We start from the raw sequence: 22,052 nt of genomic DNA on the forward strand, positions 1-22,052 counted from the left end.
GTAAGGTCGAGTAATGGTAATAGGTCAGTCGACGTCGATATAAGGTCGAACTATGCAACGAGGTCAACCAACGTCTCTGTAAGGTCGAGCAGTGCCATTTCCTTCAGTCAACATTATAAGGTCGAACAGTTCAACCAGGCTCATTCGACACCTTCATAAGGGTCGAGCAATGGTAACGAAAAGTCATTCGATTCTGATCTAAGAATGCCGGAACTTCATTACTCTCTGTTATCATGGGTGTGACCGAAATTACAATTCCCCCTCACCCACCACCCACCATCCACCCACCCACCTCTGAATATGATTGCCACATGATGACATTCATCGTGTGTACACACACACAAACTCTGCTAACAATATTATCCATTTCACACAATCACTCTGCACTGTCGCATGCAAATCCGAACCGAACTTTTAATCTGCTTCTCGCAAATACTCATGGGAGGGAAATGGTAATTGCGTCCTGTGTTGATCAGATCCTTTGGTATATCTATATTAGGGGTGTTGTTTGGGTGTTTGAGTGATTCAGAAATCCCTTTTTCGGCTCCTTGTTGGAGGGTCATATTCTGAAGAGCTCGAATTATTCTCCTTTTGGGACCCGAAAGTCCTTCAGTAACAAGTGTGGGAACAATTTTTTCTCGGAACACTGTTTCGACAGAGCTTTTGTTCGTAGGTGTGGTGGGAGGCGGTGGTGGCTTATAGAAGAAAATATAGATACTTGTAAGATAGTATCTCAGATAGTGTTCTGTAGGAGATAAGTACAGAAGGATAAAAGACACACAGGGAAACATAACTTAAGGAGGAGGGAGAATTTAGGTAGAGACATCGGGAAACTACCTGTGTCTCAAGTACCTTAGTTTCTGTAGCTGTCTCATGCCACCAAGTCACTCTACTTTACTGCAAATGTTGTAAATTATGAGGGAAAGAAATGTTGTAAATTATGAGGGAAAGAAAGAAATGCTGTAAATTATGAGGGAAAGAAAGAAATGTTGTAAATTATGAGGGAAAGAAAGAAATGTTGTAAATTATGAGGGAAAGAAAGAAATGTACCCACGTCCCGTGGATTCATTATCAGTGCTTTCATTTTCATTCTTTTTATCAGTCTGGATGACAAGAGCAGATGAAGATATGATAACCAAACGTGCCATACAAGTTCGTCTTATACGCTGATCAAGCGCGTGCGCACGTGCGTTTTGTGGTTGGCTTGCATATGCGTGTCAGAGCCGCTGGTTCACGTTTACTCTCGCCTTCGTCATCCGTGCTCAGTTCACCGCTAAAAGAAAACGAGACGTTAAATGAGGCATGACTATCATAAACCTCTACTTGCTTTTCCCATACCCTTTCTTGAGGGTATTCATGCCCCTCACGCCGAAGCTGAGCGGCTCATCTGACAGGGTTAATCCTCATTCCACCATTCTTTCCACTCGTCCATTCTCTCACGCCCCCACAACCGGATACACCCGGCATCAGACGTATCTTCCTCCTCATCCGGACTCTATCCTCATGTAGCCCTAAATGTCCCATCTCGCCACGAACTATCCCATTCCTCCAAGCATCTTATCTATCTAGGGCTGGGACGCATCCCGCCTCGCCACAAGTAGACAAACACTGCCTTGAATTTTTATTCCTTACCCGTGTTCATCACCTCTTAAGTCAGGAAGTAAGCGTGTGGTTCACAAATGGGGAGGCTAATTAACTGGCTGAGCTGGGGGAAAAACCAGTGCAGACACGGGCGGCTTGGCCGGGTGAATGATAAGTAGAGGAGAGAGGAGGAGGAGGAGGAGGAGGAGGTACTGTATCATGGGTAGGAGGGTGGGTGAGGGTTGAGGATGGACTCCTGGGTGAGGGAGGCATGTGGTGGGTTGGAGGCATGTGGTGGGTTGGAGAGGAGACTCAGGTACTATAGTAGACTTAGGTGGGTGGGTAAGTGGGTAGGTGATGTGGAGGTTAAGGGAGGTGGGGTGGGTGTAGGGGTGAATCTTTTGGGAAGGAGGAAGGGGGAGAAAGGGAAAGGGAGACTAAGGACGGGAGGATGGGACGGTAGAGGGAGCGGGAGGTGGCGCCTCCTCACCCTTTGTGAGGAGACACTTGTAGTTAATTATAATTTTCCCTCATTAGTGAGGTCTAACGAGGAACTCACAAGCCGCGAGCTGACTCTTTTCTTCCACCTCCTCCTCTTCCTCCTACTCTTCCTCCTCCTCCTTCTCCTCCTACTCCTCTTTCTTCTCCTCCTCCCACGCTCCTCCTGTTACTTTTATCCTTATTTTGTCTTCTTTATTCTATTTTCGTCTCTTTTCCTTTGAGAAACTTCTCTTTATAGACATCTATGCTGAAATATATGTTCTTTTTTCGCCATTCTTTCTCTTTTCATGAGTCATCCATTTTTGCCCCAGGAAATCGAACCCTCCACCTTCCATGAGCTCGCTCGAGGTTTTAACATCACATTTCCCCCAAAAAACGTCATACCTGAATGAGTATTACGTATATATGACTGCCAACAAAGGTAGGAAAGAGATAGTAGGCCACTATTCCATGAGAACAGACTTGGCCTTCGGTTGTGTCCTGTCTAAGACTAACTTAAGCAGCCTCTGTGACTCTCTGTCGTCTGCATACGTTGGTGATCCAGCTTCCTAATCAGCAACCCGTGCGTTACAGTGTCAAACGCCTTCTGGAAACCCAAATGCAACTCATTCAGACTTTTCTTGTCTCCAATACTGAGCTCCCTTTCTCGTGGAAATCTAAGATGGAACATCAAAGGTCGTCAAGGGTTTTAATGGTATTCGTTACCCAGTATCTATTGTTATCCTACAGAGATCAAGTGCGTCTTGAACCTTGATGGCCTCTAAGCTCTCGTATCATCTTCATATATATACTCCGAAGTCCCCACATGAAAGAACTCCTCCACCCTCCCGCGTCCCTTCGTCAGTTCACTTAGCAGATCGTGATGCATATATAGCTACACGCAAGTCGTCTTGATGACCTCCTCTGAAATAGTTCGAGAACACACTCGAAAGCTCCTTTCTGTACGATGCAATGTCGTAACTTTGATCATTTCATAAAGAAGAAGGGAAGAGGTTTCTATAACTCCTTACTTCGAGAGACGTATTTCATAGAAGTCTATCAAAAGCTGATTGACGTTCGTGGAGAGAACTGGGAGCACCAATATAGCTACAGCAGCAGCAGAGAAGACCTGATGTCAGTCAGCCAGGGTCAGTAACACGAGCGCCAGATGTCGAGAGGCGAGACGACGACAACTGTAAAGTTAAGGGTCATCTCACATGCGCCCCTTAACTATAGCGCCCACAGTAACAACCGCAGCAGCAACAAGAGCAGTAGTGGCAACACTGACCCTGAAACCACTACAAGATCATCATCAGCAAAACGCACGCGAAAGTTCTTATATATTAGCAACTTTAGTTACTAACATCACCATCACTACTCACTCACTCGCTCGCCCTCCCTCACATCACCACCACCAGCAGGTGATATTCCGTCCTCACCACCAGCAGTAGTGGTAATAGCTGGTAAATGCTGTCTTCTTGCTTCTCCTCCTCCTTGTTGTCTTGCTTCTCCTCCTCCTCCTCTTCCTCCTCCTGGTTTTCTTGCTCCTCCTCTTCCTCCTCCTCCTCACCTCTGCATTGGCTGACCTGACCGCCTGGCCCAGCGCCGGGAGAGATTAGTATTGTTGTTGTGGCTTTCTGTAGTCCCCCCCCCCCCCTTCCTCCTCTCTCTCCCCCGTAACAGAGCGATGTGATAGTTCGCCGGCAGGAAGTTGGTGGCGCTACGATAGGCATAATGATTCAGGCTGAGTGGGAGGAGGAGGAGGAAGAGGAGAGGAAAGGAGAAAGTAGGAGGCAGGAAATTATGAAAGAGTGAGAGATAGTGATAGGAGAAAGTAGGAGGGAGGAAATTAAGGAAAGAGTGAAAGAGAGTGATAGGAGAAAGTAGGAGGGAGGAAATTAAGGAAAGAGTGAAAGAGAGTGAGAGGAGAAAGTAGGAGGGAGGAAATTAAGGAAAGTGAAAGAAATAGAGAGAGAAAGTAAGAGGGAGGGAATTAAGGAAAGTGAAAGAAATAGAGAGAGAAAGTAAGAGGGAGGAAGGGAGGGAATTTAGGAAAGTGAAAGAGAAATAGAGAGAAAAAGTAGGAGGGAGGAAGGGAAGGAATTAAGGAAAGTGAAAGAAATAGAGAGAGAAAGTAAGAGGGAGGAAGGGAGGGAATTAGGGAAGAGTGAAAGAGAGTGAGAGAGTTAAAGTGAGATGAAATGAAATGTATCATATTTGGGGTAACGCGAAGAAAAGAGGTAATGGAAGCGAGAAACATTACTGAGGAGATAAAACGGGGAGTGTGGAGACCGTAGAAGAAAACAAGGTAAGAGAGAGAGAGAGAGAGAGAGAGAGAGAGAGAGAGAGAGAGAGAGAGAGAGAGAGAGAGAGAGAGGTTAAAGCCGAGGCACAAGAATATATAACACATGACTGGGAGCACAAGTGTTAGAGGAGTAAGGGAGAGGGTTGTTGATTGAGGAGTGTGTGTGTGTTGGGGTGGAGGGGGATATACTCCAGGTGCAGCGGATGGCTTGTGTGTGGTGGTGTACCGCTGCTGCTGCAGGTGTTAGAAGGGCAGGCGAGACAGCCGGAACACGGATGGGCAAAAATTCGTCCAACACAGCTTGGTGTTGTTGTCATAGCCTGGGGCAGCCATATGATATTGTGATGTCTCGCGGTGCCATGCACGTGTCAGGCATGCAGGTGGTTCCCTCCGACGGTGCGAGGATGTCACAAGGTGCCATGTAACGCCTCACGTGCACAGGTGGTGGTGGGGGAGGAGGAGGAGGATGTCACAAGGTGGACAGTTGCCCTGGTGGTGTGGGCTGACAACGCGGGACAGGCAAGTGGCGAGATGCTCCTGTGATGAAAGCTTACCTCGTAATGCTTGATGAGCAGAGACAGAAGGGAAACTGACCGATGCAGTAGCGTAGAGGACTCGGGGAAAGAAGACATTGACTGATGTTACGGACAAGCGACTTGGGGGGATGTTGGAAGAGAAGTAACTACAGTTTTCATCTGATAAAGTAGATATCTTCGACACCTAAGTTTATATATATAGATAATGAATCTCAGAATACAATGCAATCTTCTATATAACAAATTCCTCCCTAAGTGTGAAAGAAATTAAACGGCGGAGTTAATTCTTAAAAAGTCGAGTATGAGAATTTATTTGACAGAAATGTTCGTCAGCAGTCAGACTCGAACCCAGGAGCGTGAAGACGTCTCGGACTCCAGGGGGGGAGCTGGAGTGGCAGGTGTGTCTGGGGAACAGAAGGATCAAGTTTCCCCCCCACCCCACCCCTTCCTCCTCCTCCTCCTACTCCTGCCTGCCTCCCTCCCTCGAGCATTTGTGACTCCTCCTCCTCCTCCTCCTCTTGAGGCAGGCGGAGGAGGAAGGATGCAGAGGAAACTCATAGTCTTGAGTCCCGACACATTTTCTCAGATAAACCGAGATGAAGTGAATTTTGCCCTGGATCTGGGAGGATATCGTGAGGGCATTTCCGACCGAGCTGCTGAGAGCTTTGGAGGATGAGCTGAGACGTCTGAGTTGCTCCAGAGGAGAGAGAGGTTTTGAGATGGGACGTGGGACAGTGAAAAATAGAAAAATCAGGTTGTGAGTAGATCATCGGTAGCCGGGTTGTGATGTCCAGTTGAAGGTGGTTTCAAGACGTATAAGGCAAAGACGTCTGTCTCTCCCGCCGAGAATCTTTTATAAGATGACAGCAGAGATGCTGGAGAGCTGCAGGAACAGCTGACATGGGGGAATAACAAGCTGAGGGAAAATCGGCGAGACTGATATATATATATATCCTTTCGCTTACAGCTGAAGCTGTCTTTTGTTTGGGCTCCGCTGTTAAGCTCAAGCTGTGTGGTGTGGTGATGGCTTGAGGTGGAGCAGAGAGAGAGAGAGAGAGGGATGGATGGTGGAAAAACGGGAAGTGTGTTGTTTCAATGAAAAGATGGCCAAAATGTGAAGGAGAAGCTTAGCAATGTGCTGTGCTATAGGTACAGGAAGCTTTCCAGCCAGGCAGCCAGCATGTTTGAGAGGGAACGACAGAGCAAGAAACGACTGGAACGGGATGAGAGAGGAACGGAACGGAGGAAGAGGAGGAGGAGGAGGAAGTAAGAACTTTGAAGGGAATGTTGTGAACAAGGCTGGAAGCAGTCCAAGACTTTACCGTAGAGTTGTCTTCAAGAGTAAATCGTCATTCCAGAAGCTAAGGACAACAAGGGGATGGAGAGGGAAGAGCTATGTATAGGATACTATATATACGGTGATGCAAATGACTTAAGTTCAAAAGTGTTCTTACAGTCTAAGACACTGAAGACATAACATTAGTTACATAGATCGGGGAAGTGGTCTTTAGAGAACTCTGTGATGTTCAGAAAGACGTATACAGGGTAAGATGTCGAAAGCAACCATAGGATAACAGAGGAAAATAAGCAAGAGATCTGTTCTAAAAGATATAGAGAAATACTTTTTATAAGAGTGGTGCACGGATGGAATTAAGTGAGTGATGAAATTGTACGTGGGCGCAGCGTACGAGAGCTTAAAAAAGTTGGATGGATAACAGTAAAGAATGTTGAAGTGATGGATCCTCCCCCTACGACTAAAAAAATCTACCCCCGTACACTACAAACAGGTGACAACGAAAAGAGAATTACACACACACACACACACACACACACACACACACATACACACAGTGATAACTTCTTTTTTATTGTTGTTTCTCTGTTGACACAACCGAGGAGGTACGAACAGCACTGAGCTATTACGAGAGCAGCCGGAGCCAAGGGACAAGCCATAAGATCAAATTTTCATATCACCGTCGTTAGCAAGCAAGAGCACCTACATAATTACTTAAAACTACCTACATAATTGCTTAAAACTACCTACATAATTACTTAAAACAGTACCTATATAATTACTTAAAACAGTACCTACATAATTACTTAAAACTACCTAAATAATTACTTAAAACGGTACCTATATAATTACTTAAAACAGTACCTACATAATTACTTAAGACTGATCTTTGATTTAAGTAGCATGATATAAAGTTACGAATTATACTTATTTCAAGGATATCTACCAAAGTATATGCTTTTATTCTAAGGCATTGAGTGGTCCTAGATTATATATATATATATATATATATATATATATATATATATATATATATATATATATATATATATATATATATATATATATATATATTCCTTTCCTACTTTTTCACGTTAGACTTTTCTCTTTCCTGCACCCTCATTAGCATCTTCCTCCCCTCGGAGCTACCTTTCTCCCCTTGGCTACTCTCCTCTTCTCCCCTCCCCTAAACCCTTCCCTATTCCCCTTATACACCCCCGCTCTTCACCCCTTTCCCCTTTCCTTTCTTCACTTCCCCTATTCCCCCGGCGGAAAGCCTACTTCAGACTTAGCAAAGTCCTGCTGGAAAGAAATATATATATATATATATATATATATATATATATATATATATATATATATATATATATATATATATATATATATATATATTTGTTTATTCATGAATACGCCATTTCTCGCGTATGGATTGATCGATGGGGGTCGAATGACCCAAGGTCGACTTTGTAAGGTCGAGTGATGTAAATTCGGTTGGTGACGGATTGAGTGGTGTAAGGTCGAGTGATGGGGGTCGATGTATAAGGTCGAGTGATAAGAGGTCGAATAATGATGTCAAGCAATACATTAATATAACCCTTTCCTAACCCCATGTCATTATATTTCTATACTCGATAAATGCCTGCAGATAAGGTAGAAAAAAAAATAGCCTGAATTAGCTGTTTAAAGATAAAAAAAAAAATAGCCTGAATTAGCTGTTTAAAGATAAAAAAAAAAATAGCCTGAATTAGCTGTTTAAAGATAGAAAAAAGATAGCCTGAATTAGCTGTTTAAAAGAAATAAATATATATATATATCTAATTGATGACGCCGCAGAATCTTAATTATTCGAAACTTATGTACAGTGAAGTGAACAAAATGAACCGACCGTAATTGAAATTAACCTTTAGCACGGAAAGTAATTAGCCTTAATTACCGAGAGTTTACGGAAATTATTCAAGCTTAATGTAATTATGAGGACCTGCCTCTCTACAATACGTATAGCATTGTTTTCAATATATATATATATATATATATATATATATATATATATATATATATATATATATATATATATATATATATATATATATATATATATATATACACGTGTGTGTGTGTGTGTGTGTGTGTGTGTTGTACCTACTCTCTACAGCGTACATAAACTACAGAGGTCATTAAACTACATAATTGGATCTTTGAGCACGACTCCACGATCTTTGAACACGACTCCACGATCTTTGAACACGACGGTACGATCTTTGAACTCGACTCCACGATCTTTGAGCACGACGGTACGATCTTTGAACACGACTCCACGATCTTTGAACACGACTCCACGATCTTTATGGACAGAAGATCTTTAAGGTACGAAGATCTGCTAGACCATCATAAGGTTGAGTTCGTTGTCAGAATCTTCGGTATACAGTTAAAGTCTTCACCATAGCAATGGGAAGTGCCCCTCCAACCACGTCTGCCGGGCGTGTAATGGTGGCGTGGTTGGTGGCCTGACCACGTTGTTATTGCCGGGTCACGAAGGCTCGTACTCAAGGGTTACAATTACAGGATTAGTGTGTGTGTTTGTGTGTGTGTGTGTGTGAGGGGGGGAACCCCTGCGCCGTTATAACGGGGGTCACTCCAGTCTCCTTGCCTTGGTTACAATGGCGTTATAACGGGGTCACGGCAGTCTCTGTAACCTTGCTGTACTGTACCACTGTAGCGGGGGATACAGCAAGGGGGGGTAGGGCGGCTTTAAAAACCAGCGTTACTACAGTACACTGTAGTTGTTACTGTTATCACAGTGGAGTTGATAACGGCATCATAAACAGTGTTACATCTTCGTTACATCTTCTATTGCAGTAATGAGGGTGTCATGTGTATGCAATGTGCCATCTTTTGGGGCATAGAAATGAATATTTTGGCGTAGTCGCATATTACCTCAACGTATGGCATAGCAATTCATCCTCTGGCCATAATGCTCTTGTCACTTGCAATTTTTATGAGCAGATGGCGTATAAATTCACCCCCCTCCCCCCTTCATTGCGTCGATGTTCAATTGCGTATATTAGCTTTTTTTTTGTTTTTAAGTAGATGGCGTACAAATGTAGCTCAATGGCCATAATTTGCGACTTGATTATCGCCGGTGACTGGCGTACATATATATATTTTATCGTAGTTGCAGCTAATCACATATATTCCTTTATGTGGATCATAAACATTTACTGCATTGCTTTGATATCTAATCATTATTTAGATGGGGTGCAAATGTACTTCATTACTTTGGATATTCATCTAAAGGTATATATATTTCACGAATGGCGTAGAATTATTTTTCCTAATTATTGCTGGTTAAATATTAGAGTGAATTATCATTTATCATTTGACGACTTACAATGCTGGAACAAAGGGATGAGGTTTATAGAAGATAAAGGTTCACATATAAATGATGATGGGAGATGATGGTTTTTGGCTACAGGGGAATATAGAGAAAATGAGAGAGAGAGAGAGAGAGAGAGAGAGAGAGAGAGAGAGAGAGAGAGAGAGAGAGAGAGAGAGAGAGAGAGAGAGAGAATGTTGCCTCAGTCGATGTATGCATATGATGCAGTGTTGTTGGCTGAATCAAAGGAAGCATTGGACAGAATGTGAGCCGCTCCGATGATGCATGGAGGATAGTGCTGAAAGGTGGATGGAGGTACGAGCAAGAACGCTCGTATTTGACAACGGAAGGAAGATCAGATTGTGGGATGAATATGCATGATGAAGAACTGGGAGTTGTGTATGAAGTTTAAGTATTCCGGGACAAAGTTGGTTAATGAAACTGCTCAAACTGGAAGGAAAGTCATGGAAGGGTGGAAAAAGCAGATGGTTGCCGAATTCTCTGGCGATTGGACAAAGTTTAAGGGTCAGAGGGGTGTAAGGACATTGCATGAAGGAATACTACTCCTATCGCTGATGTATGGCTGTGAATACAACTAAATTTGTGTACGTCAGGGTAGACTAGGGAATGATAGCAGCTGGAATGGATAGCTGTACCTAGGAGAAATGATTAGCTGTACGTAGAATAGTTAGAATCAGCTTGAAATGGTTAGCTGTACCTAAGAGAAATGGTTAGCTGTACGTAGAATAGTTGGAATCAGCTGAAATGGTTAGCTGTACGTAGGATAAGTGGAATCAAGAGGATAGATAGCATAAAAGATGATGCGAATTCATCTTATAGTTTCAATGTCTCTGGCATTTCCCTTTTTAGTTCATTTTTCCATCTGCGTACGAACACGCAAATAGTGGGAAGACAGTGTTATCCCACGAAAATTACAGTTATAGTCGTCGTGCGACAGCGGTCAGTGCAACGTACGATCTTGCAGCAGGTCAATGAATGTTACGTACTCCGGTAATTTGGCATTAATGGCCCTTGAAGCCCCGGTATAGCGCACCCAGACTCCGGCTCAACGACCCCCAACCGCCATGCAATTTTGAATTTGCGTCACACACACACATACACACACACACACACGCACACACACACACACACACACACCCGTTTTCAGTGTAATCAGTCAAGCTTCTAGAATTTGGAAAAAAAAGGAAAGAATGATAATGGGTAACCATTCCTCTTTACTGGCTCCATTAACGACCTACTGATTCCATTAACGACCCATGGTAAAGGTTTTAGTCGTGTGATTCAGACGCAGAAGACCATTAAGTCCTTTATAACGACCAGTGACGTCATATAAAGTGATTCAACCTGTGACCCAATACTTGATGCAGGCTGGGCTCGTCAACCCACCTGACTGTCGATCATTTGAAGTAAATCCGAGACAATTGATTCAGTCACCAAACGATCCAAAGAGCTTTGGAACCTGTTATATAGAGGTTCTTGGATCCCAGTATTGGGGATTAAAACCCTTTCAAATATCATTTGTCTCTGGCCTTTGTGTGTGTGTGTGTGTGTGTGTGTGTGTGTGTGTGTGTGTGTGTGTGTGTGTATTGTATAATAAACAACTAATGGAACCTAAAGAAAGCACTAAAGTGCTCTTTGCTGGGCAGTTGTGAGGAATATGTATACATTTATCGTAATATATTATTGGGAAATCATTTATTTATATAGTGTGAAACTTCTGGGCTCACCTGGAGACTGTTCACTTCACTACCTGCAAGGGTCAGTAACGCTGTGGATCGCTCACTGGAGACCTTACATTGTGTGGGCATTATATCTACAATGTTTGCCTGAGTAGCCAGGATGTTGGAAGAAGGCCTGGCCTCGCAGGCGTACCCTCGAGTAACTTGTCTTTTCAAAGGAGCCAAAAAAGCGCAGCTGTGGAGGTAAACGAGAATTGAAAACCAACAATATATATATATATATATATATTATTCCTGTGAGTCCACGGGGAAAATGAAACACGATAAGTTCCCAAGTGCACTTACGTGTAATAATCACATCATCAGGGGAGACACAAGAGAGAAATAACAGTCAGTTGATATACAACATGTTTGGTAAACATGTTTACCAAACGGCGTCCTAGCTCCGTCTCTTCGTTGTATAGCAACTGACTGTTATATTTCTTTCTTGTCTCTCCCCTGATGATGTGATTATTACACATAAGTGCACTTGGGAACTTACCGTGTTTCATTTTCCCCGTGGACTCATAGGAATACTTGATCACGCGCAAAATTGTGATCCTTTCCAATATATATATATATATATATATATATATATATATATATATATATATATATATATATGTATGTTTTGTGTTCCATGTTATGCACAATAGCAGACAGAAGTCCTGGGATATGCTCGAAGTCTCACTTCACGCCCGACCGAAGCTGTCTCGAGCCCTCTGTATCTGTCCTTTGAGCTCGGTACTGCTTCGATCCGGAGCGTCCCAGGACTTTTGTCCGTGAATGTATACATGACTTGCCTTCAAATGTGTGTCGTTAACACTTCAACTACTTCAAGTCTGACCGTCCTATCTCTCCTGGAGCTGCATAAGTATGAGTTGGGGATTCACTGAGTCATATGCTTCGTTTTCCGTTTCTTCGAGAGATTCGTTTGTCACCGGTCGTTTGCCAGATCGCTAACTCGAATATAGTGACGACATTGTGGCAGTGCCTTCCTGGAGTGTGGTAGATGGGGTTACAAGGCAGCAGTTAGGATGGTAATGACTCACTGGGTAATTAGGTCTATAATAACCTTGACTACCTCCTCTCAATTGATATCAAATATCTTTTGATTTCATTTCAATCAATAACATACGAGATGTAGTTATTAATAAGCTATTTTATGTCTTAAGAATCATTTCTGTGATAGTCTACGTATGCTTTATGCTTTATATCATTGTTCTTTTAGTCGTTGATTGTTGTAGACGTAATAAACCAGCTGTGTCAATGATGCTGAAGTATTTTCCAAAGTCCACTGTGCCAGGTAACCAGCTGGGAAGTTTGCGTGGCCGGTAGTAGTATTAGGTATAAGGGGGAGTAGTACCAGGTATTACCCTCCTTGTATCTGTCTGGAGAGGCGACGTCTGTCTGACCAATAGTAGTATAAGGGAGTGGGAGGGGGGATGGTAAAGGGTCAATGATAAGGTGATACCAACCCCTTGGTACCTAGTGTGTACCTGGCCAGTCATAGGATGAGTGGGGGAGTACAAGCAGGTAGTGCCTCTTCGTGCCAGCCAACAGAACCAGGGTGTACTAGACTAGTGACAGTATTAGGGGGAGCTGGGAGTACTGTGTCGCACCTCCTCCCCCACACACCATATACTGATAAGACAAGCCAATGAGGTAGACCACATATACCATAATCCCCTTGTGACTCTTCTCTGTGATTGGAGTATATGAAAACCTGGAATGATTGGGTCCTGCCTTTAAACATGATCAACGCTACACTCACCCTCGATTGGCATGCATGTGATTGGTAGGTAGGGAGGGGGAGGCGTCATGGTGATTCGAGAAATAACCATCCCCCCTCCTCCCCTTCTTCCTCCAAAAGCCGTCATTCGTTGTCAATATGGATTACGAGGAAGTGAGGGGGACAAGGATGGAAATAGTGGGTGGTGGGAGTTCAACCAAGGGGCAGAAATTGGGTTCCCATTTCTAAGTCCTGGAAGCTAATATGGACGGCAGATTTTACAGCCATGAGCCATGAGGCCAGGCAGTTACCCAGTGAGATAGACAGATAGATAGAGAAACGTACAGAGAAACATGGGAGAGGGAGAAGGGTATTCCCTATTCAAGATCCCTGCATCTAAATTGTCGGCTACAGGGGGAACGCTCCCGTAATTACTGGCTGGGACTCTTGGCAAGCAATTAAGTTCTACTGATATTTTTTTTTTTTTCAAAGTCGAGTTATGGCACCACTGGGGGATCACTCCACCACCCACCGGTGATCCGGATACTCCAGAGATGTGAGGGATCGTTGCTCTCTCTCTCTCTCTCTCTCTCTCTCTCTCTCTCTCTCTCTCTCTCTCTCTCTCTCTCTCTCTCTCTCTCTCTCTCGCGCGCGCGCGCGCGTACTTGCATGTATACATACGAACCTCACCGTGCTTTCAGGCTCTGGGAGTTCACTCCCATCTTCGGGGCTCCCCGCAGCGCCCGGGAAGCTGGCCTCGTCCACCATCCAGACCGCAAGTCAAGGAGTGTGTTAATGTTGTGTGTGTGTGTGTGTGTGTGTGTGTGTGTCTGTTGAAAGTGAGTGCACGACAGTTAGGAGAAAGTTTTTTGTGGCTTCCTTATGGAAGATATACCATGAGCATGAACTGTCATATGCTGAATTGGTGTTTGTAATATCGTAAAGATGGATGGCGCCCAGATAGCAGAGGAAAAAGTGTAACTCGTCTATGTCTGGGGAGTGTAGTTTCAGATAGGCGTATATCTGGATTGGGTGGGCGGGTGATTAGTGCTTATCTACTCATTACAGTGTGCATTGTGTATGTGTGTATGCTAGAACCGTGGGAGGCTCTGTGAGTATGTGAAACAAAGGTAATCTTTTATATCATCTTACACGCATATATATATATATATATATATATATATATATATATATATATATATATATATATATATATACACACATTCATACATATCGCACGTCTCACCTCGCTCCTCAACCAAACATGACCGGAAAAGGAAATGCATTTTCGTTTTGCAGCGAAGAGAAGAGTCAGAGCTTGGAGGTTTGGAGTGTATGTGGGAGGTTGGGCGCTACATCCTGGTTAGTTAGCAGCCGAGGTTAATTGAGTCAGCAGAACCATCAGAGGAGGGAATAGCCAAGCTAGCGGATCTCGCTAAAAAAAAAAAAAAAAAAAGGTCAGACCACGTTAAAGAATAACGCTTTTCCTGTGGGGGGATAATACACACACACACACACACACACACACACACACACACACAAGTGTGGGGAACACGCATTGTGTCGTAATCATGTACACAGTGACAGGAGCAACACAAGGGTTTGAAGCAACACCCTTACTGGTGCTGGAGACAGACAGACAGACAGACAACAGACAGGCAGGCTGATGACGGCAGCGCCCGGGGCCTGCCATTGTGCAAACATTATAATAACAAGAAAGAATTGCGCCCCAGGGATGAGGAGGAGGTGGAGGAGGAAGAAGAGAAGGAGGAGGAGTAGGAGAAGGAGAGAGGAGGTGGAGGAAAAGGAGAAGGAGGATAAAACTCCCAGGAAGTTACGTTTATTATACCTGGAACATCCTGGGTGGAAATTACGCATATAATTTGCAATGTCTCGTTTGAATAGAAGAAGAGGTGACATTATAATTCATCCTCGGAAGCACATAGCCAGAGAGTCGTAACTCCTACATGTCTCTGTTCATGATTTCAGCCTTACGGTGGGTGCTCATGTGTGAGGAATTGATGGTATGGGGGTCCTTTGCGATGACTATGATGACTCCCATCCTTGTTCACGTCGTGTGTTAGGACGGGAGGTGCCCCGGAGGGAGAGAGAGAGAGAGAGAGAGAGAGAGAGAGAGAGAGAGAGAGAGAGAGAGAGAGAGAGAGAGAGAGAGAGGTCTTGTCTTCCTGTGGTGGGCGCCATCTGGTAAATAGACGATCCCCTCCTTCTTAGCCATTTAGCCATTTTCTGTATCCCTTGAACAATGACTGAGACGTTGTTTTTTTTCGGTTTTATTCCTTGAGCACGATGGTACGACCCTTGAGCACGATGGTATGACCCTTGAGCACGCTGGTACGACTCTTGAGCACGATGGTACGACTCGAGCTTGATGGTACGATCCTTGAGCACGATGGTACGACCCTTGAGCACGATGGTATGACTCTTGAGCACGATGGTACGACTCTTGAGCACGGCGATGCGACCTTTGGCCATGACGATACGACCCTTAAGCACGACAGTACCACGTTTGGGTATGACGACCTGGCCTTTTTTCGTTGGAATTGGATTAAAAAGAAAAATGGGCAAGGCATGATATCCAAGGGTCGCTCCGTCGTGCTCAAGGGCCGTGCCGTCGCGCTGAAGGGTCGTACCTGTCGCGCGCTTTTAAGGGTCGTACCCTCGTACCTAAGGGTCGTACCATGGTGCTATAAAGAAGGAGGCCCTCTCCTCGAACATTATCCCAGCACTGTAGTGGCCTCGCCTCACGCATTTAAATCCGTCTCTTACTTTAGCCCGCGGCTCATGACAGTGTCACGCATGCGTGCACGTCTCTCGGGCATTTCACCAGCTCTAGTCACGCTTCGTGGTCGACCGTCCCTTGGGTGGCGAGAAATAATACTTGGGGGAAATATAATACATTTACCATCAGTTGTGTGTGTGTGTGTGTGTGTGTGTGTGTGTGTGTGTGTGTGTGACTTATCCATGTTTTTAACCTATTATCGTAAGTGTGGGAGGTGAGGTCTCGTGTGTGTGTGTGTGACCTAGCCTAACCTTTCTTGATCTGTGTGACTAACCCTTGACCCGTGACCCTGGCAGGTGGCCGGCGCTGGCGGGTCATGGATGGAGTGGGAAGATCGTCGCCACCGTGACGCCGAGGAGCCTGCTTGGCCTCCGCCCCGACCACCTGATTTCCCCTCCTTCCCCGAGGGGCCCTGGGCGGATAGCCACACCTGGGAGGAGGACAAGGACGCCGGGGCCTGGGAGGACAACCCCTGGGAGGACTTCCCTTGGGAGGACAACCACTGGGAGGACACGGAAGGACCCCTGCCTGACGATGGTTTCGACGGGTGTGAGTGCGGTGGTCCCCCACCTCCAATGTTCAACTTGCCTCCCCCTCCACCGATGCCAAGGCTCCCCGAGGGGAAGGAGGAAGGCGAGGGGTCTGGCTGCGACGCCTCACCCCCCTCTGAGGTCTGCCCCGCCCTCCTGGTGGCCGGGGACGCCCACACACACCAGAGGCTCCACCCTCCCCTGGCGGCGTTGGTCGTGGCTGCAGCAACACTTACCCTCGTCTTTATCATCGCTGCTCTCGTCTGTTGGAGGTCAGAGCTACTAACCCCACACACACACACACACACACACACACACACACACACACACACACACACTTACACACACACGCACACCTGGCCGTACTTACAGACCCACATACTCGAAGACAGACACGGGAATTAAACGAGAGGGATGACTGAAGCCCACGGAAATATACTCCCACTTTTCAGAGGCCATATTACTCATGCATGATATACAATCTCCATATTTTGTACCATGAAACAGTCTCAGTTGTGGCTATTGTTAGCCGACCTGTTACCCCCTCGCCCAAGTCACAAGGAACTGTTTCCACTTACGAGGTAAAAGATGTCAAAGGAGTTTTTCCTTTGTGAGTCTGTTGCTTTCGATCCTCACGAGTGAGGTGGAGAAATTAGCTTATTCTTATCATCTTGAAAACATCGGGGGGGATTGGGTTTCAAAAGAGCAGGACTTTTAAATATGTTATTATTTTTATTATTATTATTATTATTATTATTATTATTATTATTGTCATCGTTATTATCATCACGGGGGATCTTTAGGTAAAGGAGGTTATTGAATTTTACTTTTCTCATTATTGAGCAAACGTATGCATATAACATCACTGACATCACTGGGAACAGTAAGTAGTGAATGCCTTTAGAGCATCAGAGTTTACATAGAACATCAGATTAATTCAAATAGACATCAAAGATGTAGGATGGAAAGGGGGGGGGCGAAATAAAAGGAAGTCTTCCATTCTATAAATTTTATGCAGACATCCTACACAGCTCCGAATATTATGTAAAGAGACGCGTCTGTTGTTCCCTCACCTTTTTGGCGGAGATTTACGTCTTGAACGATATTGCTGAGAGAGAGAGAGAGAGAGAGAGAGAGAGAGAGAGAGAGAGAGAGAGAGAGAGAGAGAGAGATCCTTACAAAGGAAACCTGGGCGTGGCTCTGTAGGATTCCTCCTTATCCCTTACTCAGGCCAGAGGGAGGGAGGGAGGCAGCGAGCTCTCTTGCTACCTGCTGCTCAGTACATCAACCAACGACATATCGGTCTTCAACCACACGCTGCTGTAGCCATAACCTGCTGGTCTCTTACCCTCCCTCCGTCCTGATGGTGGCAGACGCGTGCCCCTGGGTCACACCCTCACCTCCATCCGTCACGGGTTCACATCACCGCTTCATTTCCTTCAGATACAGAAGACAGCGGGGTCGACGCGGACCATCGAAGTCAACCAGCGACCTTACCAACGGGGTTATCTACGAAGACCTGCCTTCTGGACCCACGCCTCGGGTCGTGCCCGCGGCCGCCCACGTCCACACCCATGCCCGGGACACCCACACACTCGCGCCCATGGAGGTGAGTGCTGTTATAACCCATCCCCCCAACCCTGAAGACAGTCCACTCCTTCACGATTCATTATACACAGTCCAGTTTGTTCAGTGTCTCTGTATAACATCTTCATTCCCCCACGTCTTACCCTCCATTCCCCCTCCCCGCGCCATAGCATATACACGCAAATGAATTGATTGATTCACGTATCTCAGCTAAAAAGCTCTCTGTCCGTGTCCACCAAAGAGCAAGGACTGATGCAAAAGTATGGCCATCACTCCACGGGACAAGGGAGCGACGCTGGGCAGCCACCCATCTCTCTCTCTCTCTCTCTCTCTCTCTCTCTCTCTCTCTCTCTCTCTCTCTCTCTCTCTCTCTCTCTCTCTCTCTCTCTCTCTCTCCTCTCTCTCTCTCTCTCTCTCTCTCATGCTTGACAACTGTTTTCCAAAAAACCTTTCATGAGTATATACACACACCAAGATACACCGCATTCGTATACACTCGCTTTTACTACTGTCCTAGAAGCTAATGCTCCTCTTGCCACTTTCCTGGAAACTGTAGCTACTGTGCTGGAAGCTATAACTCCCCTTGCCGCTGACCTGGAAGCCACATGACTTCTTTGCAACTCTTCTGGAAGTAATAGCCATCCCGTTAGTGACTGCTCAAGAAGGTATAGCTTCTCTTTGCTATTGTTCTGATAGCTTTAGCTACTGTCCTGGAAGCTATATCCCGCTTTGCTACTGTCCTGGAAGCTATATCCCGCTTTGCTACTGTCCTGGAAGCTATATTCCGCTTTGCTTCTGTCCTGGAAGGTATCGCCCCCTTGCTATTGTCCTGGAAGCTATAGCCCCCTTGCCGCTGTCCCGGAAACTGTATTAAATCACTGATAAAGTGGGGCCAGACGCAGGCAGGTGGGCCATAAGCTCAGCAACTTCCACCATCAAAGGAACTTCTTACTCTGCCGGAGCGCCTTGGTCCTCATGGTCGACGTGCAGGGCGCCACCCTCCTGCTGTGTGAGGAGGGCGACCCTGCCGTGTGAGGAGGGTAACGTGCCGTGTGAGGAGGGGAACCTGCCGTGTGAGGAGGGTAACCTGAGTGTTGGGAGAGGGGGGGCTTACCGTAGGTGAGGGTGGGGGACCTCCCTTGTGAGGATGGGACTTGAGTGTGAGGAGGGGAACCTGAGTGTTGGGGGGACTTACCGTGAGTGAGGGGGGACATCTCCCGTGTGAGGAGAAGGAACCTGCCGTATCAGGAGGGGACCTCCCGGGTACCACTCTTTGACAAAACTTTTTTTTAAAAGAAAAAATTTTTTAAAAAATGCTTCTTTTCAGACTATTTTTCTTTTTGTATGGTGATATATCCTGTTGTTACGTCTATATTTGCACGATTTATAGAGTATTGAACTATTTCTATATACATAGCCTTCACTCCTACTTGTATAATCCATTGTTCATGTTCTTTACCGTTCTTCATAAATTCTATAAACAGAAGTTCAGTAAAAAAAAGAAAAAAAAAAGAATATAACGAAGAAAATGTCTTGAAAAAAAACGAATATTGTTATTTACACCAAGGGGAAATAAACGCTGAAGATATTATGAGACGAAATTTACCATCTGACGATCAATGCTTGTGTGGTAGAGACGACCTGATAATGTTCCAAGATCCTGGAGGATAAACAGCCAATTTGATGATTCGGATCGCCCCTAGGGTTCGCCAGAGAAGATCTGGCGAAGCGACGATGTAAGGGTAACATGAAACGATGATGGGTAGTTGGTTGTTTGGGCTTTAGGCCTGTATATCACCTGCTAGGAGGTCAATTAAGAGGGGGGAGGAGGGTCATTTAGGTAGTCAACGTCAAACTGCTACTACTACCACCACAATCGTCAGACATATTCAACCCCTACAGGTGTTGAGGAGTCTTCTAAGTCCACAATATGCTCTCGATGGTTGGGGTGGCTCCCACAAACTCTCCTGTGTCTCGTAGTCTTTCTACCTTGGACTATAAACGCATCTTTATCTATTCTCGTCTTGAGAAATGTTTTCAGCGCAACTTCAGCGTGAAGTTCGACTCTTTTTCAACTTCAAGTTCTTCATTGCCTCGCAAAGGACTAACTTCCCTGTGACTTCCGCCATTACGAGAAAAAAAAAGAAAAGATAGAACAGTTGAAAGTTTGCGAATATCTAAGTGGGCAAATTACTTGTTCACAAGGCACACCACCACCACCACTGCTGCTCCTGTGTGGGAGGTTAGTTGTGTAGTTCCGTGTTCCCTGAGGTTCCTTAAGAAGAAGAAGAAGAAGAATCGGGAACGAAGAGATTTTTAGCTTTTGGGGGAATACTTGTGTGGCATGGACTCTACAAACACCTCTGCGCAATTTGAATGTGTTCTGTGTGTCTCGCTCTCCTTTGATTTGGTGGTTTTGTGTGTGTGTGTGTGTGAAAGAGAGAGAGAGAGGGGGTAGTTGTAAAGGGAAAGAAAGGTAAAATAGTGAAAAGAAATGGGATATACCTCTCGAGTGTTAAGATTTATATGATCTAGGTCGACTGAAGTGTGAGTGTGTGTGTGTGTGTGTGAGTGGTGTGTACGATAAAGGTATTCTTAATGTTATCTATATGTGTGTGGTGTAGAATGAGGATAGCCCAAGCTTGGCTAGGAGGTGTTGACTGTCCATATCGACGAATGAGCGAGGCTTTCCTCAGGGGTTTGAGGTTCCGTGAGAAACTTAAGTCGGTTCTGTCTCTGATTTCGTTTGATTCCTTTCCTAAGATGGGATGGTACACGAGCGCTACAGTAATTTGTAGGATCTTTTGTCTTGTGTGGTTGTAAGGATTGGATGGGGAACATAGAGAGAGAGATTATATTGTGAGAGTTCGTGTGTGCTATGATTGGAGAGTAGATTGTTATAAATAACTGTTCTTCCTTCAGTAGGGAGGAGGCAGTCATGACTCGTCTGAATGCTTTCCTGAAGTATATGATAAAGGAAAGCCAAATGATGTTTACAGGATGGATGTTCCTATCTGGGGCGTCAGCGCCTCCGTCAGTAACCCGAAGACAAATACACTAACGGTGTCTTGACAGACGAAGAACCTAAATACAAAACTTGTGGTGTCAGGTTAAAGGTGTCCCTCAGACGTGTGTGTGTGTGTGTGTCAGTAACCCGAAGACAAATACACTATCGGTGTCTTGACAGACGAAGAACTTAGTTATAAAACCTGTGGCGTCAGGTTAAAGGTGTCACTCAGACGTGTGTGTGTGTGTGTGTGTGTGTGTGTTTCCTGACCCGTGTGGAACGAGGAATGGACCGAACCCACCAGCCCGAGCCGATCGTATTTATCGGAGAGTGGAATGTTGCGTTAGACAATCAGTGGCTTGTGTTGCGACGCGTCAACGCTAGTTGATCGTGTTCCTGGGATGATCGGTCGCCCTGAGATATCGTAATTCATTCACAATCTTCAGTCAGGTAGGTCACATAGAACATATGATGTGTTTCCGTCATGACTGAGAGGGGGAAAACAAAAATATTTGTGATTTCTTTCCATACCAGACGAATCGGACAACGTCTCTCCTCTCTCTTCCTTCTCTTCTTTCGTTCTTTCTTCCCCTTTTTCAAAGGAAGTTTTCAAACCATGTCATCTGTTTCCCCCAGCTGTTGGACATGAAGCTAACGTCGCACGTCCACGGACCGTCGTCCTACGGCGGAGCTGAGACCAACACCCCCGCCCTCCTGCAGCAGTACCAGTCGCCCCAGCCACTCTCCCCAACCCTCACCCCTGCCCATAACTCCCCGCCCTACTCTCCCAAGCAACCCTACGACGCCCACCGCTCAAGTAGAAGCTCCCAAGAGATCTACAACCCGACCTACGAGGAGATTTCCACTGGTGAGTCGCCTGGCTCCTGCCTTCTGTTTGAACGTTTTGTGTTGATATATACGTATGTCTCTCTGGACTTGATATAGACCATGTAACATGCCTGTTACGTTCCAGTATGGACCATGTCTAATGCCTGTTACTTTCCAGTATGGACCATGTCCATTGCCTCGTACATTCCGATATGGGCCATGTCCAATGCCTGGTACATTCCGATATGGGCCATGTCCAA

At 45.4% G+C, this 22,052-nt stretch overlaps 1 protein-coding gene across 1 annotated transcript in view; it reads left to right on the top strand.

Moving 5' to 3' along the window:
• The window catches only part of LOC139763826 (uncharacterized), a 65,883-nt gene that overhangs the window by 38,497 nt on the left and 5,334 nt on the right, over positions 1-22,052 (top strand). Inside the window, exons 3-5 of the mRNA XM_071690142.1 lie at positions 16,137-16,642; positions 17,814-17,979; positions 21,601-21,836. Coding sequence (XP_071546243.1) covers positions 16,137-16,642; positions 17,814-17,979; positions 21,601-21,836 — 908 coding nt within the window. The remainder of the gene's footprint in view (positions 1-16,136; positions 16,643-17,813; positions 17,980-21,600; positions 21,837-22,052) is intronic.

Source organism: Panulirus ornatus, chromosome 48 (genome assembly GCF_036320965.1).
Source record: "Panulirus ornatus isolate Po-2019 chromosome 48, ASM3632096v1, whole genome shotgun sequence".
Lineage (NCBI taxonomy): Eukaryota > Metazoa > Arthropoda > Malacostraca > Decapoda > Palinuridae > Panulirus > Panulirus ornatus.